Below are 24,523 nucleotides of genomic sequence, written 5' to 3'. Positions count from 1 at the left end.
TAAAGGAGTTAATTTGTCTTACAATGAGTGCAAGTGGCTTAAAAATATTTTCATTGAAAATTCCCGAAATAAATAACGATAAAGATAATTGATCCCACGAGGTACCGAATAGATGTGCGACCGGTTTTAGACACGTTACTGCTGTGTCACAAAGTGTGACACTTCTTAAATTATATTTATAAACATACGTTTTTAAATTGCCGAAAATGTTTATGTTGCTATGCCTTCTGTACGTGGTTTCATCACATAGAATTATTTTTTGAATTGTTCTTGCTTTTTTATATTCAGAATTGAAATAAATAAATAAATCATAACTGTGAAATTGAATGTAAGCTTCAGTTTAATATACGAAAACAGATAAAATGGACGTTTCGGGTTTCCCCTTCATCAACAACACATGATGAATTAAAAACTACAGACGAATGAGATAATGTGTTAGTGGCGTTGTTAAGATGCATAAACAAAAACATTGATGGGCAGGAAATTGTATGCTACTTTGTGAGGAAGTGCGAATTAAAACAGAGCAATAGAAATGTATAAAAGGTGGGTACTTAATTTAATTATGTTAAAAGAGGGGAGGCGGGTAGGAATTGTGTAATGCAGTATAGAAGACATTGAACTAAAATAAAGTGTGGACTATTGTTGGAAAATAAATACAATGGAATTGGAAATAAATACAAAATGTAAGGGATGTAGGTATTAATATATTAGTGGCATTAGCAGCAGCAGCAGCAGCAGTAGTAGTAGTAGTAGTAGTAGTAGTAGTAGTAGTAGTAGTAGTAGTAGCAGTAGTAGTAGAGATGCAGAAAATAAAGACAGGCATTTCAATTTTGGCACGGCGCCGCCAAGTCTGGGACTTTTTTGTCCTAGTGCGGAAGTCTGCTATATTTTTCTACTATCACAAACGATATGAACACGGGACTGGGACAGTCCTGTCCCGTTGATTTTGTAGCATTTCACAACGGCTTGGGACACAACGGGACTGTTTTGTCCCGTCCCAATAGGTGCGGAAGATTTCTCTAAATTCTATATGTTACAGATTTGGGACAGGACTGTCCCAGGACTATAAACAGTCCTGTCCTAGTGCGGAAGAGGGTTTACATGTTAAATGCTGCTGTTGACCAGGGACCCCCTGTAAAACGCTTTGAGTCCGTTTAGTGGACATTGCGTTATATACAAGCTCAATATAATGTGTATCTGGCTCTGCAACTGAAGCCAACAATTCGTATTTCTACGAATTATCCTGGTATGAGGCGGAAGTCTGATTTGAACACACTGTGTACTGTGTACTTGTACGTTAAAAAAAAAATGTATCTTGATGTTAACAATCGAAATGAACACAGAACAGGTCGTCAAGAACGTTGTGTACGGATAACACAATCTCCGCATCAGTACAACAGCTTGTACTACGTATATTATTTTAAAATTGTTTTCTTTTCTTTTTTTCTTTCGAGATTCTAAAAATAAAGGGGTCAGAGGATGAAAGATAACGCGTATCATTAATTTTTCGTTCAACATCACTGCACAACCGATAATATTTTGTTTATGCTGATACTGTTATGTAACCAGTCAAAACATCTGCTTGGCTTAAAAGAACGACAACAACAATAAATGAACAAAATAACAAATTTTATGATACACAGCATTTATTTTTGTCTTTAAGATTGATAGTTATCTGAAGTCTTTTTTTCAGGATTCATTATCAGCTTTCATATCTAAATTGAAAACTTTACACTTTTTTCGTCTTCTATTTCGTAGTTTTTACCTGTCATGTATCAAATGTCTTGTCTATTTGGAATTGCTGTGTTATATTTTTCATTGCATTTATTTATTGTTTTCTCTATTAATGTGAAGCGCATTGTGTTTTTATTTATATATGATATAGTACACGACGGTTACGTGTTTCGTAACACCGTCCGGTCTTTTGATTCGATAGCCATTTTCCCCAACCAATCTCTACCTCCAATTATAACCGACCTGTCATTGACACAGACTTAATTGAAATTAGCCACATTCGGTGTTTTTCTTCCAGATTCGAATTTTTTTTACCAAATGTTTAGAAGGGAAAATTCAAAATGATGCTATTTTTAAAATAAGAATCGGCCTTGTGACCAAAGTGAATAATACAACATTAATATCAAAGTATCTTGATGTGATAATTTATAGAGTTATGACGTAGAAATATTGTCATCTGTGTTGATACGGATTCCCCCCCCCCCTCCCCCCCCCCCCCCCCCCACTCCCCATGTACAGATTTACAAAAAAAAATTACAAAAAAGATTGAATTCGGATTTTCTCTTCCCCCCCCCCCTCCCCCATCACATACACTACACACAATATCTACATCCCCCCCCCCCCCCCCCCCTTGAAATTCGGTTTTCCCCCGAAAAATATACCGATTTTTTCTTTTATTTTGGAGAGGGGAGGTTATTTAAAATAATGGTAGTGTGAGACGCATTGAGCGAAAAAACGCAATATTTGTTTTTATTTTAACGTTGACAGGGGGACTTCATACAGAGTCGAATCCTGGGCTCATTGATGTTAATAAATGTTAAAGTATTCGACGTGTCCTTTCGTATTTTTGATAACAAGTCGCACAGTACAAAAACGTATCAATCCTCGTACCTTGTTGCTCAAATACATGTTTAAAACAGATGTCGTGTTTATAAAAATAGCTTGTTTCATGGGTGACAGATGAGATCGGGTCATTGACATAATTTGTATCGAATTACCCACTGTTTTCGTGTCATTAAATAAAATGAATCATTGATTTGTATAGAAAAGAAAATTAGTCCTTTGGAGCCATTCGGCCCTTGGAGCCGGAGTTTATCCCGGTTTCTATAGCGTGAAATGGACAATAGCAATTGCTTGCTATTCTTTGGATAGGACGCTAGTCTATCGCAAAGTACTTTCCGCCAAATCTAACAGACTTAGCTATTCATTCACTGCTGGGTGGACAGGGCGGTCAGTAAAAATCCTCGACTGCACCCGGGATCGATTCTCTGTTCCTTTACGTGTGAAGGTAGTGCTGTACCGACTGAGCTATCTGGACTCCCTGTTGATTGGTATATTTACTGATAATTTGTTAGGTTGAAACACGTGAAACGCTGTCTTCCTATCTTAACCTTTTACATCAGAACATATTTTATCATAATTATGAAAAAGCTCCATCTACATACGATTAAGATGGGCTGGACTTGTCTTGATTTTCTTTCTTTCGTTCTTTCTTTCTTTCGTTCTTTCTTTCTTTCTTTTTTTTTTTTAGGAATAAACAAAAATGTTCAGTCTGTTTTGTTTTAGAATTATAGTTCATTGCGAATACGAAACGTTTATGCTCTATAATTTTGAATTTCTGCTTGCCGCATTTTCCGTAACCGTGTACATAGAAATGAAATGTACGAAAAGTAGATGAACAAACTAAAAAATAATAGCGAAAACTAAAATGATACGAGCGGATGGGTTGATGGAAATTACATAAATTTATCTTAGACATAATAGACTCAAAGGGACTTCCGCCATGTTTAACCGGAAGTAGAATATTATTCACCGTGCTCTGACCCTAGTGGGGATTTTAAAAAATGTCATGCACTTTTTGTCTGTATTACAGCATGAATGGGACGTATTAATTTATTCAATAGACCAAAATGAGACTCGGCCGGATGACTTAATTAAATAATGTTGACAGCGTTCATATGACGACCGCTTTCGTGATATATGGGTCATATTGGTCGAAGCGGTATTAATTATGTTGGGATGACCCAGGTACTGAAAATTTTGACTTTATAGATAGAATGCGCTTGGCCAAGGAGTTCACAACATTGCCATCCGGAAGTATAACGGACCAACACACAAACTCTGTGTAACCATGAACTTTTATAGTCTTGTTAATACAGTTTAGTGAGAACAACTCACAAACGCGGATGGCAAAAACAATAACAAAGGCCTGAGTGACGTCATCTGCATACTATTTATAGTCATTGATATGAAGCGTGGAGTCAAATTCGATTCGTTATAGTCGAAATTAAATGTAATAATTTGTTACATTGGAAAAAAAAAAGCCCTCGATAGTCCGTATTTGTTCCCGTTCCAATTCTAAATTCACTTTTCGGGATCCGATTCATCCCGTCATAATGCCGTTTTGAGATGGTGGGCCGTCACCATTCAACCAAGATCTGTCTTTGTGTGTATGTGTGTTTGTGTTAGTTTAATAGTTGCTCTTTTCAAAGATCCACATACATAAACGTCTAACTTTTAGTAGGTAATGTTTACCTGATATTATATTGACGATTTGTCACGTATTGGTATTTGAACATTTATATAATTTGTGTGTGTGTGTACGTGTGTGTATTTGTGTTAGCTTAATAGTTACTCGTTTCAAAGATCCACGCCCATAAACGTCTAGTACTTTAACTTTTAGTAGTGATGTTTACCTGATATTATATTGACGCTTTGTCACGTAATGGCATTTGTATTTTTATTGTGTGTATAAATTGGTGATTGTGTAAAGGCGGAAGTGCTTACATTTCATTTCACCCGCCCTTATCTCGCAATCTGTCCCAAATCTATTTGCAATGGTTTCAAGTAGTGTGCGGTGCTCATTATCTCGTATTGCGATTACGCAATATATCATACAAAGTGGTTTCATTTCACCCCAATCTCATAATCTGTCCTACATCTGCTTGTTTTTGATTTCAAGGGGAGCTCCTGTCGTTGACAATAGTTAACTAATCTGATTGTAGCAACACCATTGTCTACTGAGTACCTATATAAGTCACTGAGCAACACATGTAAACCCCCCCCCCCCCCGCAACCCCCCTTGAACTTGCTTGTAAACGGACCACCACACGAGTTCGACAAGTTTTCTATGCTGTAACTGGGTGATTAGCACCTCCTCTATGTCATCAGATTGACTAGGTCGTTATCTTACATCTGCAGGGTTGTGTGAGATTCATACCTATTCCCCATCCACACCGAATTCTGTTTTATTTCCTCATCTAGCGCCCGCCCCCCCCCCCCCCCATCCTCTTCCTCATGTCTTTCTTTCCTGGTTGGATACTTCTCTGCGAGGGATGTTTTCAGTTTTATTCGGGGGTCGATGATTGTGTGTTTTTGTTTTGTTTTATTTTTTTGTTTTAGAAAAAAATCATTTCTCTTAAGTTTGAAGATCGCACACTGTTGCCTGCGTTGGACTTGTATGTGGCCTTAGGCTAGACCATTAACATCTCTAGTAGATGATAATGGCCTAGACCATGGCCGGCTGGGGTGCTATAGTTGCATCATCATTGGCTGAACACATAAGTCGATTTCTGTTGTTGTCGACTTGTTGCTACATTTCATTCTCTTGTTGTCTTCCTTTGTCTTTGTCGCCACATGACTCCAGAGTGTTGCTAGTTCTGCGCTTTTAGTCTTTGTCATGTGTTGTTAACCCATCTTTATTTTTCATAGAGGTTCTGAAATTAATGAAAGTACTTCTCTCTCTCTCTCTCTCTCTCTCTCTCTCTCTCTCTCTCTCTCTCTCTCTCTCTCTCTCTCTCTCTCTCTCTCTCTTTCTTTCTCTTTAACCGTGCTTGAATAATTTTCTATTGACCGGGGCAGAAATATGTCGCATTACTTTTTCTAACGATTTTAGATCCATAATAACGCGGATTGCATTGTCCGTATCGTTACTCGTTTTGTTCCTAATTCAAGTGACATTTTCCATGGGTCGTGAACGGAAGGGTGACACTTGACATAAATTCTGGCTCAGGCGTATTGATTTTGTTTGTTTAAAAAAAAACAAATTGTGTGTTTTTGTGTGTGTGTGTGTGTGTGTGTGTTTTCCTTCTTCCTAACTTAACTTTTTCCAAGCGGGGTTTGATACTGAAAACAGTTAGTCGGCAATTATAACCAATTGCGTTTAGAAACCATGATTTGAATATAATTCAGTCTCGTCGTTGAAAGGTTTGGGTCCATGGCTCGGACTTCGTATACCTTTGGTCATCTCTAGATGCCGATGGTTGAGGCCAACGTGCACATTTAATGCAGGTCTCCACTTGATTTAACATTGTTGTAATGGACACTATTTTGTGTCGGGCTGAGAGTATGTGTCTCCATTACAACACTTTTGGATATTAGACCTGCAAATAAATCACGTCGGCTGAGGCCCACTTTTCACATTACCTCACATTACACTGTATATTATATTAGTATCCAGCTGTGGGCTATCGCAAACACAAAGACTTTCAATGCTACTTATACTTTGGCTGTATGAAATGAAAATTTCAATCCACATGCCATACTTAGGATGCGTATTGAAGACGGTTTAATTATGGATTCGTACTTCCAACAAAATCCGCCATGGCTCTTAGCCAGGCACATACTAATTTACACCTGAGTCGATAATGTTCAGACTGGTTTCCATTAAAAATGTTAATATTTTTCTGAGGACAATTGAATAATAGTTTCAGAATGATCAGTTAAGCCAAAAATCTGCCTTAACATTTCGATGCAGTGGAGTCGTCACAGTTAGCTTGGGTTGTTGTTAGGCGGACCTGTCGTTTATACAGATTTAATGTGTAATGTATGATATATTAGAGGGAGGGGGGTTGCCAGAATTGGAATCTTTTTCTGCCAATTCGGCTTTTTGATCATAAGTTTGGAGAAATAGTATTGACAAATACTGCATTTTTTCCTCAGAGATGGATATATAGCCAAATTTATCTGCATTATATCAGTTCTGAAGTATTTTAGAGTGAAGTTCGTATAGTTTAGACAACATTTTTCTGACTTCGAATTCGGAATGTTCCCCTAAATTACACGCAATAATATGTTGCCTGTGATAGGTTTGGTTATGATTGCTAATAATTGGTGATGCATTCGTCACACGTTTCAAACCACCACTTACTGGCCAGCTGTGGGAGCCACGGACTTATCTGTGGTGGGAGCTAACCACAACTAGGTGTTCTGTTATGCCCCACTGACCACAGACTACTAGTCCTGTATTCTCTATGCCACTGACCGCCTATTGACCAATATCGCGTAATACGGTGTCACCTTCTTTGGTAGTATTTAAAGTTGTCGGTCTGTGTTTTCTAGTTTCAAGTGCAGGGGGGTTGAACTGACACACATTGTACACAGAAGCAGGGGAAGCATTAGTTTCATTCATGCTTATTCCCTGGATACATTGTGTAGTTTCCAGTTTCTAAAGCTCTTTGTATTCTTCTGCCCAGTTGTTTGTGCTAATGAGGAAATGTCATAAAATCATTTTTACATAATATTATAGAACTGATGTAGTGGTAAGTAACACTAACATAGTAATAGTAGTATGTGGAGGGGAGGGCTTCATTTCCGTTTATTTACACATACTACATAGTATAGAAAGACATAAGTTGACGCCACTCAGCTCCTTGTTATTGTTTTTTAAATGGCATGTTGGTTATTTCTCACTAAATTATTTTAATCAGACTATAAACGCTAAAGGTAACATACAACTTTGTGTGTTTGTATGTTTAATCTGGCTGGTGGATGTGAATATTTTACCTAAACGCACAGCATCAATAGGTCGGGATTTTAAAAAATAAACAAATGCTCGCGGCGTTATTTGGATTTGGATAATCATATCCCTAGATTTCGGTGATGCATATTATTTTCGTTTTGCTTCATTAGGTTTGTGATCTAATTAAGTATGCGACCATTAAACGATGTATATTTTTTCCCACGCTATTTATCTACCAGGATACTGGTTTGCAGTTTTAATTGCATTTAAAATTATTTTTTTTCTTTAAATGAAATAGATGTTGCTTAGATTTTGTTTCTGTATTCATGCTTATTATGTAGTGTCGTGATTTAAAAAAAAATATATGTAAAGCGCCGCAGAGCACGATGTTTAGGCGCTATATACATTCATTATTTATATTTATATTTATATTTTAAGTGTTAAAATAATCTGTTTGTCGTGTGTGAGTTCAATAGCCTAAGTAGGTGTTTGGTGACAGTCACAGGGAGATTACAGTATTAATTATGATAGATTAGGATGGCTGAAGTACCACATGTTGACAGGATGAAATAGATACCTACTGGTGTTAATGGCCCATTATTAATGATATTAATATGAATATTATTCATTTTTTAATGTAAATGCCTGGATGGGGTTCTTGGCCGCCCATAGTGGGCACGGTGGCACTTCCGGTGTCTTCTATCCCCATTATCTGTTTTCCAATTTGCTATCTGTCTTTGTCTTGGAATGAGATTACTAAGTTTTGCCTTGTCCTGTCTGTAGTGCTTGGCTGGGAGTGAAACAGTTAAATGCATAGTTATTATTTTGGGAGATAATATTTTTCCCCTTGTAAATCATCTCTCTGTTATGTATTGTTATATTTGTTATTTTGAATGTATAATGTTAGCATTTGAGTGTATTCCTCTTAGTGGGGACTTGTGCTGGTGTCTGAGTGATCTCAAACTAAGTACATTGATGTTGTGCTCTTGGAATCTACATCTGTTCCCTATTTGAACCAATTCCCCTTTGTCTTACTTTTTCCTCAAGTCATTTTAATTGTAATTCTAGAATCTTTTTACTATCCAATTTTCTTCCTTTTTACTGGCGCTGATATGACCTAAATGTGTTGCAAGCTTCGTAAAACACTTAAAAACAAACAAACATTAATGTAAATGCAGACTTGCCACATATTATCTCTCTTAAAATATTAAATATATATATTTTTCAAGGGCCAAATAAAGCTAAATTTAGGTTTTTTTTTCTTTTTCCTTTACGGAGCAGATTAATACAGATTTTTCTATGAAATTCGTAAAAGAATATTAATTGTATACAGATGGGTATGTAAATTAACTAATTAACATTAATTAATTGTGCTTTATAGCCTTTGCCCAGGGAGCTTGACATGTCACTGCTCTACATTCAGATTTATTGCTTCTGATAATTCAAGATTATATCCAAAATTTACTCGTTTGATTTCACTGTTTACAAAAATTTTGTCGACATGACATTGAAAATAAACGAGTTTATCAAAGCAGCTAGATAGTTTTGTTCGTTTGTTTGTTTAAAGGGTTATCTTTGATGTATGTCAACGAGACATGCAATGCAGTTTTAATGTTTACATTTTTTCAAGATGCAAGCTTGTCTTAAAACAAGTTCTTATCCTGTATTTTGTTTTTGGTTTTGAATGACTATGTTCAAAGTTCAGAAGTGATTTTAAGATATCTTTGCAGATCCTCAATGGGTTTTACAATTTTTATGTTTAATAACGTATCTATTTTTTTCCCTTATCACACAGATAAACCTCTGTTTTGTGATTTTGCCTGTGATAAGGAGTTCCTGATTATTTCGTTGTTGACATTGCCCTGAATTTTCTGCCTGGCCATCCCAAATCTTGTCCCGAAGACGTGAATATAATATAGTACATATTATCGTTGTTTCAACATGGCGGAGGCCCACTCGGCTGTAGCCTTTTCCTTCACAGTCACACCAGACGGCTATGACGTCAATATCAACCACGAGGCATTATGGGCCATTTGGGAGTCTGGAGTCTTCTCGTGGAAGAAACGTATTGGAAAACTGAAGGTACTTTTGGTCACTATTTTTTTTTTTTGTTTTTTTTGGGTTTTTTTTTGTGTGGCTTGTATTGGCTGGAATAATAGGGATATTGTGATGTGGGGCCCTTGATTTTCTTTATGAGACGGGGAGGCCACTTTCATTGTCTTCTATCCAATGTGGGTCTTTTTTACCCATCCAAAATCTTTGCGTCCGTCCCCGTGTTCTAGAATAATGACATTTCCGTTTTGCCAATGCAAAATTTTTGCATTTTGCTTTCAGGCAGATAGATTTTTTCCCTTCATGAGATCCTTTGTTTTCTTTCTTTCTATTTTTTTTTTTTCATTAAGTCATCTTTTTATATATAGCAGGGATTCTGTGCTTGTATTTGACTGGAACCTTTTGCTCCCATTTTGTCTTATATATTGCTTGGGTCTTGGTACATGTATTAAAAAAAAACAAACAAAAAAACTTGAGTTTTTTATATAGTACAATATCCTTTAAACATGCTCAAGGCGCTTTGCAATGGGTATCTGACCAACACATAACATGTAGAATGAGACATGACGCCTGTTTGGCGATATTAACATTTTTCGGACAGAGACAACGCTATTAACGGCCAGGTTCTCATTTTACACCTGAGTACGGTGAGAGAATGTGAGTAAAGAGCCTTTTCCAAGGACTCAACTATGCGCCGAGCGAGGCTCGAGCCCAAGACCTTCCGATCCGAAAGCGAGTGTCATACCACAAGACCACATAGCCGCACGATAATAGTAGTAATATTTTTTTCAGAGATGTTTAGTCCATGGAGTACATTAGTCCTTTTTTTCTTTTTGTTTGGTTTGTATGATTGCTACCTTTTGCATCGGTTGGAAGTCTACGACTCACTGCTTTTAAAAGATCAAATAGACGAGTAATAATTAATGTGCAGCTATGTGGTTGTGGTATTACACTTGCCTTCAGATTGGAAGGTCTTGGGTTCAAGTCCTGCTCAGAGCAGCGCATAGTTGAGTCCTTGAAAAAGGTTCTTTACTCACATTCTCTCACCGTGTAAAATGAGTACCTGGCCATTAACAGTATTGTCTCTATTGGAAATATAATTGTATTATCACTTAGCAGGCATAATTTCTTGTCCTAATATAATGAATAAGTGTTGCAGTTGGCTAGGGACCCCTTGTAAAGTGCTTTGAGCACGTTTAGTGGGTATTGCGCTCTATAATTGCTCAAGCTAATATTGTCATTGTTTTATACGAAAACAAAATTACAATTTATGTCTTCTTTGCTAATTTTGATTTTGATATTTTCCTTCATCGAAAAAAAAAGAAAGAGAAATTCCAATGGTATTATGATGATTATTATTATATAAATAAGAATGTTTTTCATATTTGTTTATTTGAACTGTATCCAAAAAGAATAACACAAAAGAACTGAAAGAGGAATTGATATTGATTTTATAGAAATTTATGTCTTATGTGTTTTTTGTGTGTGTGTTATCTTAGTTTCAATTTTCTCACTCTTCCTTCTACAGAACAACTTCCGCAATGGTGTATTCCCTGCATCCCCGCTGTCATGGCTATTTGTTGTCACTCTCTTACTGGGAATACGATTAGCTGGTCTTGATCCGTCCTTTGGTGTCATCCACGTCCTGCACACCTACACTCCAGGGTATGTCAGATGATCATGTGTTTGTGCTACATTAATTACACTTTATAATGGTAGCAGCTTCTAATGTATTAAAATAAAGATCTGAGGAAATGTGTGTGAAAGGTGCCGGACAAAGCAAGAAAAAAAAAATAGAAGAAAAAAACCATCCCAAAAAATTAGTCTACCTTGACTGGAGATCAAACCTCAGACCTTCTGATTACCGGAGGTCTGGGGTTCGATCCCCAGTGGAGGTAAACTGATTTTTTTGGGATGGTTTTTTTTCTTCTATTTTTCTTTCTTGCTTTGTCTGGCACCTTTCATACACACTTGTTCAGATCTTTATCTTACACCGGTGCCTGCTCCTTAATTTCTAATGGTCTCTGTGGTGGTCTATCGAGCGGCGAACATGTTGCAGCATATCAGTGAACAGTCACGACCCTGCCTTGTGGCCTCATCACAACACGACGCTCAGCTAGATTTTATGGTGAAAGATAGTTTAAAAGGAAAAAGATAGTGAATTTAAGGAAAAAAAAATATAAAAATTTTGGGGTTGGTAGTAGAGGTGTTGATACGATACAGTTTTTTTTTTTTTTCTTAGCAAAGTCATGTGATATGGCTCGGTAGGTGAAGATGACTGGAAAACTCTCCCAAGCTGCCTCTTTTTGGCAAGGCTTTTTTGAGATGTGAATAAGTACATGTTATCTGCTTGCACCAAAAAAAAGTTGCTTATGCAATATTGCACTATACAGATGCTAAGTCCTATTACTATTACTATTATTATTATTATTATTATTATTATTATTATTATTATTATTATTATTATTATTATTATATTATTATTATTATTATTATTATTATTATTATTATTATTATTAATGTTATTATTGGTTATATAATAATGCTGAAAGCTTATTAAAACTTTGAAAAAATGAATAGTCGAACCTTTCTTTGATCTCAATATCACAGAATCTCATCCATGTCCCACTCCCTTGGCCTCTACCTGAGCACCATGTTGTTTGGCTCCCTGGTGTGGATTTTAATGTGCTTGGTGATGAAGTACGTCCTCAAGCTGTTACTGACCTACCAGAATTGGATGTATGAGGTCAGGGGCAAGATGTCACTCAAAACCAAGCTGTGGTTTGTAAGTACACTCTATATGGAAGTGCTGCGTTGATTTAAAAAAACAAAATCAGTTTGAGCTTGAGCTTTTTTTATAGAGCGCAATATCCACTAAACATGCTCAAGGTGCTTTACAAAGGATCCCTGACCAACAGCAACACGTAACATGTAGAATGAGATATGACGCCTGATAGGCGATATTATATTTTTTTTTCCAACAGAGACAACATTAACGGCCAGGTACTCATTTTACACCTGAGTATGGTTAGAGAATATGAGTAAATAGCCTTTTCCAAGGACTCAGCTATGCTCAAAGCGAGCCTTGAACCCAGGACCTTCTGATCCGAAAGCGAGTGTCATACCACTAGACCGCATAGCCGCAAACTGATGGTGGTGACAGCGGTGTTTTGATAATTTTAATCATCCTTTACTGTTGGACATTTTTCATTTTCAGTTGTTTATAATGATGATAAAGCTGAATGATATCTAGATGTGAATAGGTACATGTAATGTGCTTGCACAAAAAGGACACTTAACTTGATACACTCTGACAGTTATGAAAAATATATTCATCACATATAAAACATTTTTGTCACAAGAGGACATAATTATTGTGATACAAAGCCATAGCCCAACACCATCCCACTCCACACAAATGTTGCACCTATCTTCAGTATTGAAGCTGCAACAGTATGGATTGGATTGGATATTTGTTATAATAGATCATTAACAAGGTTTGAGTTTCAGGTTTCAGCCTTTTGAAGCTACAAGTATTCCTTGTTTTGATTTATATGTTTTTTTTTTTATATTGGCATTGTGATATGTTTGTGTGTTGTCCAATATTTGAAATCATACTCACTGAGTTTTCAGCTTGAGTTATTATTAAACATTGATTGACGTGTACTTCATTGATCTTCTACTTTTTCTAACTATGTTGTCTTTTTCACCTAACGTCTGCTTTTTCAAGTTGTTGATCCGTATGTACGGAGGACGCAAGCCACTCCTGATGTCTTACCAAGCCTCTCTTCCCAAGCTGTCAGTGCCTAATTTGGACTCTTCTATAAAAAATGTAAGTCCATAAAACATTTTATTCAAAATAGCAAAATAATCTTATTTGTATCCATTTGGCTGGAAGATTGAAGAATGCTTCACTGCTCCATAACCGAAAAATGATAGGAAGGGATTGAGTCTATTTCTTAATTAAAGGAAAAGGTCCTGCAGGTGTTAGTGCCTCATGGAAAGTATTGGCAGATAAAATAGGGGTCTGTGATGTTTTGATATTGGCCAATTTTTCTCTTCTTAGGATGGGATTATTCTTTATTTGATTTTTTATGTACTAATATTGAAATTAAATGTATTCAGCCATTTTTAAAAACAAGGAATCAATATCCTAACCTTATGTGACATTGTAAAACAAGCGCTCTTTAATTTGTTATAACACCTCATTCTGGTGTATGTCAGAGTCTGATAAATGCTGAAGATTGAATTTATGAAATTTGATTTGACTTCATCTATTGGAGAGGAGTAGAAGAATTATCATATAGTGCAAAACACACACGCGCACACACACACACACACACACGCACACACACACACACACACACACACACACACATATACATACACTCATTTTATTTTGTAGTTCTAATCATTGTGACTTGTATTTCATTTACAACATCTGGTTTACCCTGACTAAACGGACCAGATTAACTTGGTAGGTGATAGAACACCTGACTAAGACACAAAGTGACCCTACTCAAACACACATTATGTCAGTCTTTTTCTTTTTTTCTTTCTTTTCTTCTTCTTCTTCTTCTGACCACTCAATCCACCCAACAGTGATTGAGTAGCTACATCTAGGTACCAAATCTGGCAGACAAGTCCTTGCAATTGACTTTCTAGATGTTATTCAGATGATAATTGGCAACTGTAAATTCCGTTTTTATGCTGCCACAATATTAGCTTCATGGGTCTGGTTTTCTGAAAGACCAAAATATGACCCAATTCTGTCAAAAATGTTGTTAAACATTCAAAAACAGTTTTCTCTTTTCACATTCTTTTTTTAAAAAATTATTTTTTTTTTCTCAATTGTACAGTGCTCACTTTAATCCTTTAAATTTCTGAAGTAATTAATATATATTAATCTTTATAAAAATAATTTACTAAGTGTAACAAAAATATTGCATAGCACGCATTTTAAAATTCAATGAATTGGTTTTTATCATCAGTATTTAGTTTCTGTCAAACACTTGATGACAGATGAAAAGTACAAAGAAATGGAAACTCTAGCCCATGAGTTCCGATCTGGTATTGGCAACCGTTTACAACGCTACCTCATCCTCAAGTCCTGGTGGGCTACTAACTATGTGAGTTGAAAGAAAACTCTTTTCAATTGTGTAAACAATTTTTAAAATTTATAATGCGCCTGTGAAGTATCAATTTGTAGACAACCGAATCCCATGAAAATACAACGATTGATTGTTACCACATACAAATGTGATATTTTGTCATTAATATGAAATTTGAATGCCTAGAAAAGGCTTTGGTTTGTATTTGGATCATTTTCTTATTCGAGTTAGGAATTAAAAACTATCATTCATTTGAAAAATTGTTATTGTATTTTCTTATTTATATCAAACTGTTTTTTGTTTTTGTTTTCCTTTTTTTTTTTGTTTTTTATCTTTCTTCTCTTTTTGATTTTAAAAAAAAATTGCATTCTTTCTTTTCTTATTTTCTTTTTTTTTTTTTTTTTTTTTAATTTTTCGTTTGAATACAATCCTGATAGAAGTTAATTCTTAAAATCTCAAAGTTTTAAAAGCTTTGTCCTGTGCTGACTTATCGCTGCCTTTGGAATAATTTAACATTAGATTTAAATGGGTTGAAACTAGAAAATTTAACAATCTTTTAAGATCACCCTGTCCATTGTTTGTTGTTACAGGTATCTGATTGGTGGGAGCAGTATGTCTACCTTCGTGGCCGGGCACCCATCATGGTGAACAGTAACTACTATGGAGTGGTGAGTGAATGAGAGTCTTGACTTACTTATAAGCTTTAGGTGTTGAGATAAAACAGTGCTGATTATTTTCCTCAGATCCACGATAATCTGCAATTTTGGAGTCATAGGAGGAATTTCATCCTTTTCAAAAAAATTAACCCCCTCCCCCCCTCCCAATAAATTTATTGGCAGTTACAGAGTTGCTACGTGACATATACAGGTGCAGTTTCCCACTCTTCAAAAGTTAGCTCGATTATCATTGATAATTTGTCATCTCAATCACTCTATAGGTTGGGGGTAAATGCAGTAAAAATTGGGTTTATAGGCAATTGTTGAAAATGTTTCCCCTTTCTCACTTTTTTGTCACCATCACCTTTGATATAAGTTGGAAATTTTATTTTTTAACTGATGCCAATTTATTATATATTGAAATTTGGAATACATTTTTGAATGAGAGTAAATATTTCATCATTGGCACATTTTCATTTTACAAAGGGTGTTTGGTATGATGATACATTTACTTGTAAGATTTGTTTATTTGAAATATCCTTATCATCAGTGTTGAAAACAAGTTTTTGAAGCCTATTTTGGACACAACGCAAGAGAAGTTTATGTTGACCTCTTTTCCCAGGATGCCGTGTTGGTGACTCATACAACTGTCCAAGCAGCCAGAGCTGCCAATCTGACTTATGCCATGTTGATGTACAGGAGGGATATTGACAGAGAGGAACTTAATCCGGTAAGAGAACAGCAGACTTCATTAAGAAAAATAATTTTAAACTAAATTTAAACATGATTCTCAAGTAATATGGATTGGTATTGTTTAAGGTTATTCCCAATATGATATGGTTTTGTCAAGGTGTTATTTTGATCTTATTTTAAGACAAAGATTGAGCATACTACTTTTGAGGGTGACAATAGCTGGAGGTAGAGCACTCAATGCACAAAGCAAAGGAATCTGTAAAGGTCCAGATTTATCCTGACACCCCTACCCCCATGTCCACTCAGCATCCAGGTCTATTAGATCTGGTGGAAAATATTTTTCGATAGACTAGCATCCAGTCCTAAGGGAAGCTTGCAATGGTTACAGTCCATTGTCCATTAAACACGACAGAGACTACTCTAGCTTCATGGGCCTTATGACTCTAGAATTACTTTACAGCAACTAGTCTTAACCACTCAAAGAGCTCAAACCACATCCTTTGATCTTTGATCAATCAACTCATTTTCAGTTCCCTTATCTTTTAATCATTACACTAAAAAAAGGCGAGACGACAATGTAACAAAAGAATGAAAAGTATAACCCTCTCCCCTTAATATCCCTTCATTTTTATTGTTTTAAGAATAAGTAATCTAGCCTATTGTTTTCTCATTTCACTCCGCTGTGGGGGGTGCTATGTGTTGTCCTAATGAAAGTCTCTTTTTCATGTTCCCTCTCAGTACTTCAAGTTATAACTCATATCTATCAGATATTTTAGCATCAATTCTTACCAATAAATATTACAGTATGTTTTCTCAAATGGATTTTATTTTCTTCTTGATTTTTCATTGTTTACAGATTTTGATTAACAAGATTATTCCACTGTGCTCTGCCCAGTACGAGCGTCAATTCAACACCACGCGTATTCCAGGCATTGACACAGGTAGGTAATGCTATTTAGTGGTCGATGGAGTGTCTGGAATGTCAAACGCATTTTATTAAATTATACAGTAATTTATGCCTTCAACATTTGATAATATTCACATACATGAACTTAGATATGTTGAAATGTTCAAATAATTTGGTTTCATTTAAAGATGTTAGATGCTGAAATACAAAAATGAAATCAAGCTTCCATGAACATGGCAACTGCAGTCCTACTAATTTTCGGCTCCAACCTTAGAACTATAAAGATCTTCAATTAATAAAACTTTATGAAAACCAGGCTCTGATGCCAGAGCTAGTTTATAAAGGAGTTTAAAAAATTGTTTTAACATATTGAATGTTTACTATGTTGTTACCCCTGAAAACTTTAATTTTTTTCCAATTTCAATGGTCTGCAAATGTGCTGTGCTACAAAAATATGTCCTTATGGTTTAAAGTATTGGAACGTTGTTTGGATTATCATGTTACATGGACATGATGGCTAGGAATCATTTTGGAGCTGCTGACAAACTTTTATCCTTTTTGATTGCAATGACAGAAAGTTACTACCTATGAGACAAATGAAAAGATGCAAGACAGACTTGCTGCATAAGGAATCTGCTAAAGACCACATAGTTTAAAGACAATAAAGTTCACTTGCATACGGTCAAGAAAATTAAGTACTCACTCCTTTCAATTTGCGGTAAAATCATAAGGAAATGGTCACAATGCTAGTTTGAGGCAGTGGGCCAGGTATTTGCAATGAGTTACCAATGATACAGACCATGATTGGCCTCCCAGATGACGATGGTCATCCTAAAAATTGAAAATAGTCATTATCTACGAAAATAGACTATTTCTGGCTCAAGTTACTTCCTTCACTTCACTGATATTTATAGAATATTTTATGCATGGAAAATATTTTTAAATAATAATATTCTCTAAGTTTTAACACTATTTATAACCGTTTTATTCTTCCACAGACACCATAGCCCATTTTAGTGAAAGCAACCACGTTGTCGTCTACCACAAAGGACGGTATTTTAAGGTCTACATCAGGAACAAAGGCAAAATCCTTAAGCCTTGTGAACTTGAAGTGTAAGTTTTCTTTAAAAAAAAAGATTTATTAAAAAAAAATAACTCATGAAAAATTTTATTGTACCCAGTAAAAGCATATTACCTTATTTTAAATTTCATAACTTAGATTTTAAATTAAATTTTAGGATCTAATTCACTTCCCCCCCCCCCCCCCATTTTTCTATATAATTGTTATTTCTAGCAGTTCATATACTAAAATTAAAATTGGAACAATGCAGAGAAGATTAGCATGTCCCCTGCGCAAGGATGAAACACCAATTCATGGAGCAGTCCATAGTTTTTGGGGGTTCTGATAGCTCAGTTGGTAGAGCACTTGCTTCTCGCGCACAGGGACCCAGATGGATCCTGGGTGAAGTCGAGATTTTTTTCTGACCCCGCTGTCCACCCAGCAGTAATTTGGTAGCTGGGTCTGTTTTAGATATTGTGAAAAGTACTTTATGATAGACTAATCTCTTATCCAAAGGATTGCAAGTAATTGCCATTGTCCATTTCAGGCTAAAGAAAACAGGATAAACTCCCGGCTCCATGGGCCTAATGGCTCTGAAGGTCTTAGAAATTAATCTTGAAAAACTCCAATGTGGTCAAGTGGTATGACACTCGCTTTTGGATCTTAAGATCCAGACTTCTAGTCCTTCTCTAAGCGATGCATAGTTGCTCCCTTCAAAAACGCTCTTTTACTCACATTCTCTCACTGTACTTAGGCATAAAATGAGCACCAGGTCATTAACAATGTTGTCTCTCCGAAATAAATTTTTAATATTGCCTGGCAGGTGTCCTTCATGTTAAGTATTGCTATTGGCTAAGGACCCCTTGTAAAGTGCTTTGAGCGCTGTTAGTGGATATTGCATTATATAAATACTCAAAGTTTCTTATCCAACTAATCCATGCAATTTATCCAACACAGAATGTTCCAGAAGATCATAGATGACGAGTCTGAGCCAGTGGAAGGAGAGGAGCACTTGGCAGCTTTGACTGCTGGAGAACGAGTGCCTTGGGCCAAGGCCAGAAAAGAGTTCTTCTCTAAGGGAAAGAACAAAGCATCTCTTGATGCTGTTGAAAAGGTATGCTATCTTGGGTTGCAATTTCAACCTAAGTTTCGATAAACTCTTGAACACACCACACAAATTACAGTAAAAACTTATTTCACTGCCGGCCCTGCTTTGCTTCAGTGGGAATTTTATTTTACATATGATAACCTTGACAAACTTGAATTGAGTTACTCCATCTTCTACCATTGGTGGGCATAATTCACATGTATTGAATTTTTTTAAAAAGTTTTAAAAAGTGATGTTGTATTGCAGACAAAAGTTCAAAAGAGCTGTTTGAGGTATTTATTTTATGGTGGTTTAATCAAAAGAGATCAGGCAAAAATGAGCTGTTTTCAAGTTAAGGTGTTCTTTGACAGGTACTTTGAAAGGTATTGTTTTCTTTCTTTCCTTTTTTTTTTTTTGAGGGGGGGGGGGGATATTAAGACACCCCGTTATTGAAGAATCATTTTATTACTATAATTGTATCAACAACATATATTTATATAAAAGAAATAGGGATCTAATCCAGTATCAAATTCTTCATTTTCAATTTTTTTTTTCAGGCTGCTTTCTTCATTTCCCTGGAAACTGAAGCACATGATTACGACCCTGTAAGTCTTTTTGATTTTTTAGATAAATAATAAGAACATTTATTGAATGGTTTTTAACATTTAAAAATAAAATTTTCCCTCAGTTTATTTTCCAATGACCTGCTAAATGGAAAAGAGTAAATACATAATGTTTTTTTTTACTGGAGTTCAGCATTCAGAAATGAGTCAGTCTATGTGTTTGTGTAAAATTTCAGTAAATGTTTGCCTCCTGAATTGGCAACCCTGATGATAAAAACAGGTATGCAATTAGAACCACTTACTTATTTAGTGCCCATTACATCTGTAGGCACGTAGGGTAGCAACGAAGGATCTATATCTCCCCCTTATCTTGGAGGAGAATAGTGGAGGAGAGATATAACCATGTAGTAAATATAAATATTAAGATTTGAATGAAATACATTCTCACCATTTAAGTGTTTAAATCTGTGGCACTGACCATTTCTAAATGTTCTTTATCCCCCTTCTTTTAAAAAAAATTTAGGATGATCCCAGCGCACTGGATAAGTATGGCAAAGCCATGCTTCACGGAAAGGGATATGACAGGTGGTTTGACAAGTCTTTCTCATTTGTTATTTGCGCCAATGGAAGGGTGAGTGTTTAGTGCATGTTTTACCCAACAAATTCTTGTTATTTGAAGGAAAACTGAAATTTGTTTTCCTTTTTTTGGGTTTAGATACTCTCTCATCATATTGTATCTGATTTACTATCTCCAAACAATCACACTTAGGGTTTTAATTTTGTTTACTTTCATTTCTGAAGGCGAACATAAAGAAGAAAAAAAGATGAAATCAGAATAAAGAAAAGTAAGGAGACATACATCCTCAATTGTCAATTCATAAACATTTGTAATTTATAATTTTTATTTTCTTTTTTTGTTGATGAGCATTCCCAAAGCTTTAAGATGGTGATATATATAATTGATATTATGATATAACTATTGGGACCAATAAATATTTTTATCTCGAATAATCTTTTTCATTTTTTGTTTTTTTTTGTTTCAGATTGGATTCAATGCTGAGCATTCATGGTATGTAAACGTTTCTTTTCTCAGAAAATGAATGTCTATAATGGAAAACTTGAGATTTAAATGAAAAATACAAGACATCACTCAATTTATGTAATTTGGTTACCATAGTTTCTATTATAAATTTATGATATTATTTTGTAATTTAAAACGGGAGATTATTGATTTGTATTGTCTACTTAAATATAATATGACAGATTTAATTATGAAGAAAGAATAAGAATAAACTTTTATTAAATCTATTTATAACATAATATCGTATTGAATGTTGCCATTATTATCATGCACAAAGCCTCATTATTTTTCATAACATCTCATTTTGAACATGAATTCCGTTTTCTAAACAAAGACAAGTGGTGCCTTAAAATTAGTAGAATTTTTTTTTTTTTTAAAGTAAAGAAAAAATTGGTACTTTCTCTTTTATTATGAAGTTCTCATAAGTGTTGAAAAAGTAATTGAAATGGTAACGACCTATGTTCCTTTCTGGGGGAAACATTTTTAAAAAAATGAAAAGTTTACATTCATGAACAAAAGAATAATTACAACAATAAAAACATAACAAAACTAAACAGTACAGGATATTGGTACAGGGTGGTCTTCATAACCCTTAACATGCTGTGACTATGTCAACTATTTTATACATTTTATTTGGAGCTGGAGGAGGGGGGGGGGGGGGGGGGGGGGGGGGGGGGGGGGGGGGGGGGGGGGGGGGGGTTAATAATTTGTGCACAGTTTTGATATTGCCTTTGGTTTAAACAAAGCTGTTGTTTTTTGGGAGAAGATAAACTCTTATTGTATTATTAAATCGTAGTGAGAACGCTGCTTCACTTTGGAAGGAAAATGATATGATTATTGGATTTTTTAGTCTGTGTCTTTATGTGTTTATTTTAATAATTAATTTTTATTTAAATTATATTTGTACTTCAGCTTTCAGGTGTCTCAAGTTATAATTAATCGCCTAGATGTGTTTATTTCCAGTAGTTAACTTAATGCAGTCTACTGCCACGAATCCTTCACTCATTGCACCCCCCCCCCCCCCCCTCCAAAAAAAAAGTTGTTTTTTTTTAAATTAGGAAAATGTAAAAAAAAAAAAATTGCATTATCACTTGCTTTGAAATTGAAATGCTTTTATTTTATTTCTAATTGTCAACATGAATTCTATAGTTCCCCAATCTTCACAAATCTATATATATATAATTTTTTCATAAGATGGATAGTGACGTATTGTGGCAATAGATCAAAGCTTGTCTTTCAGAAGCACAGTTTATTAGCAGATTCCAGATATAAGCAGTTTATTTTTTTTCTATTGCCTAAATGTTGGTTGATTAAAGGGTACTTTATTAATAATATGGTCATAATATTTTGTGACTTTAGACCAATGGTTGATTTATTGTTACTGTAAGTGCTTTCATTTTTTTTAAACATGAAAAATGAAAAAAAAAAATGAGCTGAAACTTAAAGGGATTATTCTTTATGAAGCTGATTGTTTTTCTTCATTTTTCTTTGTTCAAATCTATAATGGGCCAGGCTTTCAGACAACTCTAGTATTTTGTTCAAATTAAAACTTATTTAGACATTGACAGAGCATATAAATCATACACTGATTAAGGGAAAAAAAAATTGTTGCTCATCTCTGCAATCTGCATTTTAGATTTTTTTTTGTGTGGTAATGGTTATATATTGTGTGTTTAATATTTCTATAATTAAAATATAGTAAATGACACGTTATTCGGAATCACCAACTGGCCTGTCAACTCATTGACGTTTTCTCATGATGTATCCACACATTGATAACTTACCACTTAAATCACGCAGACAGACTTATCATGGTTCATGATGCTCTCACAAGGAATACTTTTTGCACTTTCCAATTTTTTACTCATTCAATTTCTTTATGATTTATATTATCCTCTTATTCCCTTATATTCAGATCTGCCAATTATTAGGGGAAGAAAAACTGTAATTATTTTGTGAAATCAATATTAAATAAGTTTGTGAAATTTTGCCGCTCACAAACACTCATTTTTTATTGTTCATTTATGGGTTTACTCATCTTCCCCCCCCCCCCCCCCCCCCCTAACAAAAAAAAAAAACCATTATTGTAAATCACAAGTTGGCAGGTCTGGATATATCATTTTTACAGCATTCAAAATGAAAAAAAGTTATCTTTCTACAGTCCAACAAAAATGTCTAAATGCTTGATAACGGATAAAAACCTCTATAATGTTCTATATATTCTTTTCAGTATTGTTGTTTCTATACGTTTTTCATACTAACCCCCATCTTCTCTTTTCATTTCAACATTTTAAATTTTAACCAGTTATCTGCCACTCTGGAAAGGACACCTTGTGTGGTCCTAGGTTTGATAGCTTTTGCCAAGAAGAGGGTCATTTAAATCGATCAATATTTGAAGGACAAGTTTTTGGCCAAATTTTTACCTTGTGTCTGTCTAGAGTAGGACAGTTAGCTGGTTAAAAAGACTATAATATTGATGTTACTACCGTCACTTTATCGTTGGCTTTTTATTGTCACGAGAATTTGGAAGAAAATTGCATTTTGATTTAATCTTTTTTTTTTTTGTCTTTAAAAATAATAGTGATGATGGTAATAGTAATAGCTTGCAACTGTTATTAAATGATTAATGAGAATGTATTGCGTGTAACTAACCCTAAGCCACTTGTAAAGTATCTCTGGAATCTTCTTGACTTAAAAAGTCATTTTCTCATGCTGTTTTAAATATTTTGAACTGCAAACATCTCTTCTTTAGGATATATCTCAGATTGCACATGCCGTTCTTTTAATCACTTTTTACATTATTTGTTTCTTGACTGCACATTTAAAGTCTAATTATAAAATGACTATAATGCTATTCTCATTATTATGGTCTGAACAAAAAGAAGGCAGTTTGATATTTTAATCTTTTTGAATGGAGGAATTGATCACTTTGGATGGAAAAATGATCTTTAAACGTGGCATTTAGAAACTGTCGCCATACTTAATTTTTTGAAAATGTGTGTTTTATATTTGTCCCGTCTATGTTGTATTTTTTGTTTTTATTCGTATAAATTACATCTTTCTAAAGTCAATTTCACAAACAACTACAGCTTAAACCTTGCTTGGTCGTTAGTGAGAATCGGCTGGGTCATTTGTATCTTGAAATGATTTCTGCTCTCCTCTCTGAGGGTATTTGTCCCTCTTATATTCATCTTTACTTTTCTTCAATGACCCTTGTTCAATCCTCTCCTGACTTTAGCCTGAAACATATCTTGTATTGTTAATTTTTTTGTGAGTCTATTTTTTAATACTTTATCAGTATTCTTTGATTTCACTCAATAATCACCTGTTGATTGTTTGATATCTATGGACATTCAAGTCTAGATTCTCTCCTCCACTCATCAGGACCTGAGTATTCTTCTCTTCCCTCTCTGTGTGTGACTTTGAATTTTGAGCAACATAGATGAAATGATACAGCTGAATCTGTCATAGCTTCACGTTGAAACCACATATTCTTTATCTCTGGTGAAAGGATCGTTTCTTCACACACCCTCAGCATTTTCTAGTTCCAATATTTCTTTTTGTCTATCTTTTTATCTTTATTTACAACTTACAGCTTTCATCTATATTAGCAAACTGTCATTTCAGCAAGTTAATTTGAAACCTCTGCCAACATTGTGTATACCTTGATATTATGCTTACTAATGAGTAAATGCTCGGGCAGTGTGACATAACATGTGCATAGTGGCCAACTGGCCTGATAAAATCGGGGCATTCCTGATTAAAGAAAAAACTTAGATTGTCTTTATCTATGGAAATGATGACCCTTGCATGTCCTAGGATTATGCTGTTTTGACTAG

The 24,523-nt window shown here is 34.9% G+C and overlaps 1 protein-coding gene and 1 non-coding gene across 8 annotated transcripts in view; both read left to right on the top strand.

Moving 5' to 3' along the window:
* LOC144967997 (carnitine O-palmitoyltransferase 1, liver isoform-like) overlaps positions 1 to 24,523 on the top strand; it is a 78,080-nt gene that overhangs the window by 26,107 nt on the left and 27,450 nt on the right. For 6 of the 7 annotated variants that reach the window (XM_078905907.1, XM_078905902.1, XM_078905905.1 and 3 more), the window contains exons 2-14: positions 9,270 to 9,556; positions 11,055 to 11,191; positions 12,137 to 12,311; positions 13,257 to 13,358; positions 14,518 to 14,655; positions 15,228 to 15,305; positions 15,916 to 16,023; positions 16,843 to 16,927; positions 17,892 to 18,006; positions 18,911 to 19,067; positions 19,598 to 19,645; positions 20,127 to 20,234; positions 20,647 to 20,672. In XM_078905907.1, coding sequence (XP_078762033.1) covers positions 9,416 to 9,556; positions 11,055 to 11,191; positions 12,137 to 12,311; positions 13,257 to 13,358; positions 14,518 to 14,655; positions 15,228 to 15,305; positions 15,916 to 16,023; positions 16,843 to 16,927; positions 17,892 to 18,006; positions 18,911 to 19,067; positions 19,598 to 19,645; positions 20,127 to 20,234; positions 20,647 to 20,672 — 1,418 coding nt within the window. In that variant the 5' untranslated portion in view covers positions 9,270 to 9,415. Of the gene's footprint in view, positions 1 to 7,078; positions 7,275 to 9,269; positions 9,557 to 11,054; positions 11,192 to 12,136; positions 12,312 to 13,256; positions 13,359 to 14,517; positions 14,656 to 15,227; positions 15,306 to 15,915; positions 16,024 to 16,842; positions 16,928 to 17,891; positions 18,007 to 18,910; positions 19,068 to 19,597; positions 19,646 to 20,126; positions 20,235 to 20,646; positions 20,673 to 24,523 lie in introns of those variants that run through there. The other variant, XM_078905906.1, reaches the window with a different exon arrangement.
* On the top strand, positions 18,177 to 18,287 carry LOC144969750 (U6 spliceosomal RNA). The gene has a single exon (XR_013644829.1). It is a non-coding gene; the product is annotated as a U6 spliceosomal RNA (small nuclear RNA).

This window comes from Berghia stephanieae, chromosome 3 (genome assembly GCF_034508935.2).
Source record: "Berghia stephanieae isolate SIO BIC M18660-M18661 chromosome 3, UCSD_Bste_1.3, whole genome shotgun sequence".
NCBI lineage: Eukaryota > Metazoa > Mollusca > Gastropoda > Nudibranchia > Aeolidiidae > Berghia > Berghia stephanieae.
The sequence above is the reverse complement of the archived record's forward strand: the minus strand, read 5'-3'. Positions and strand labels throughout refer to the sequence as shown.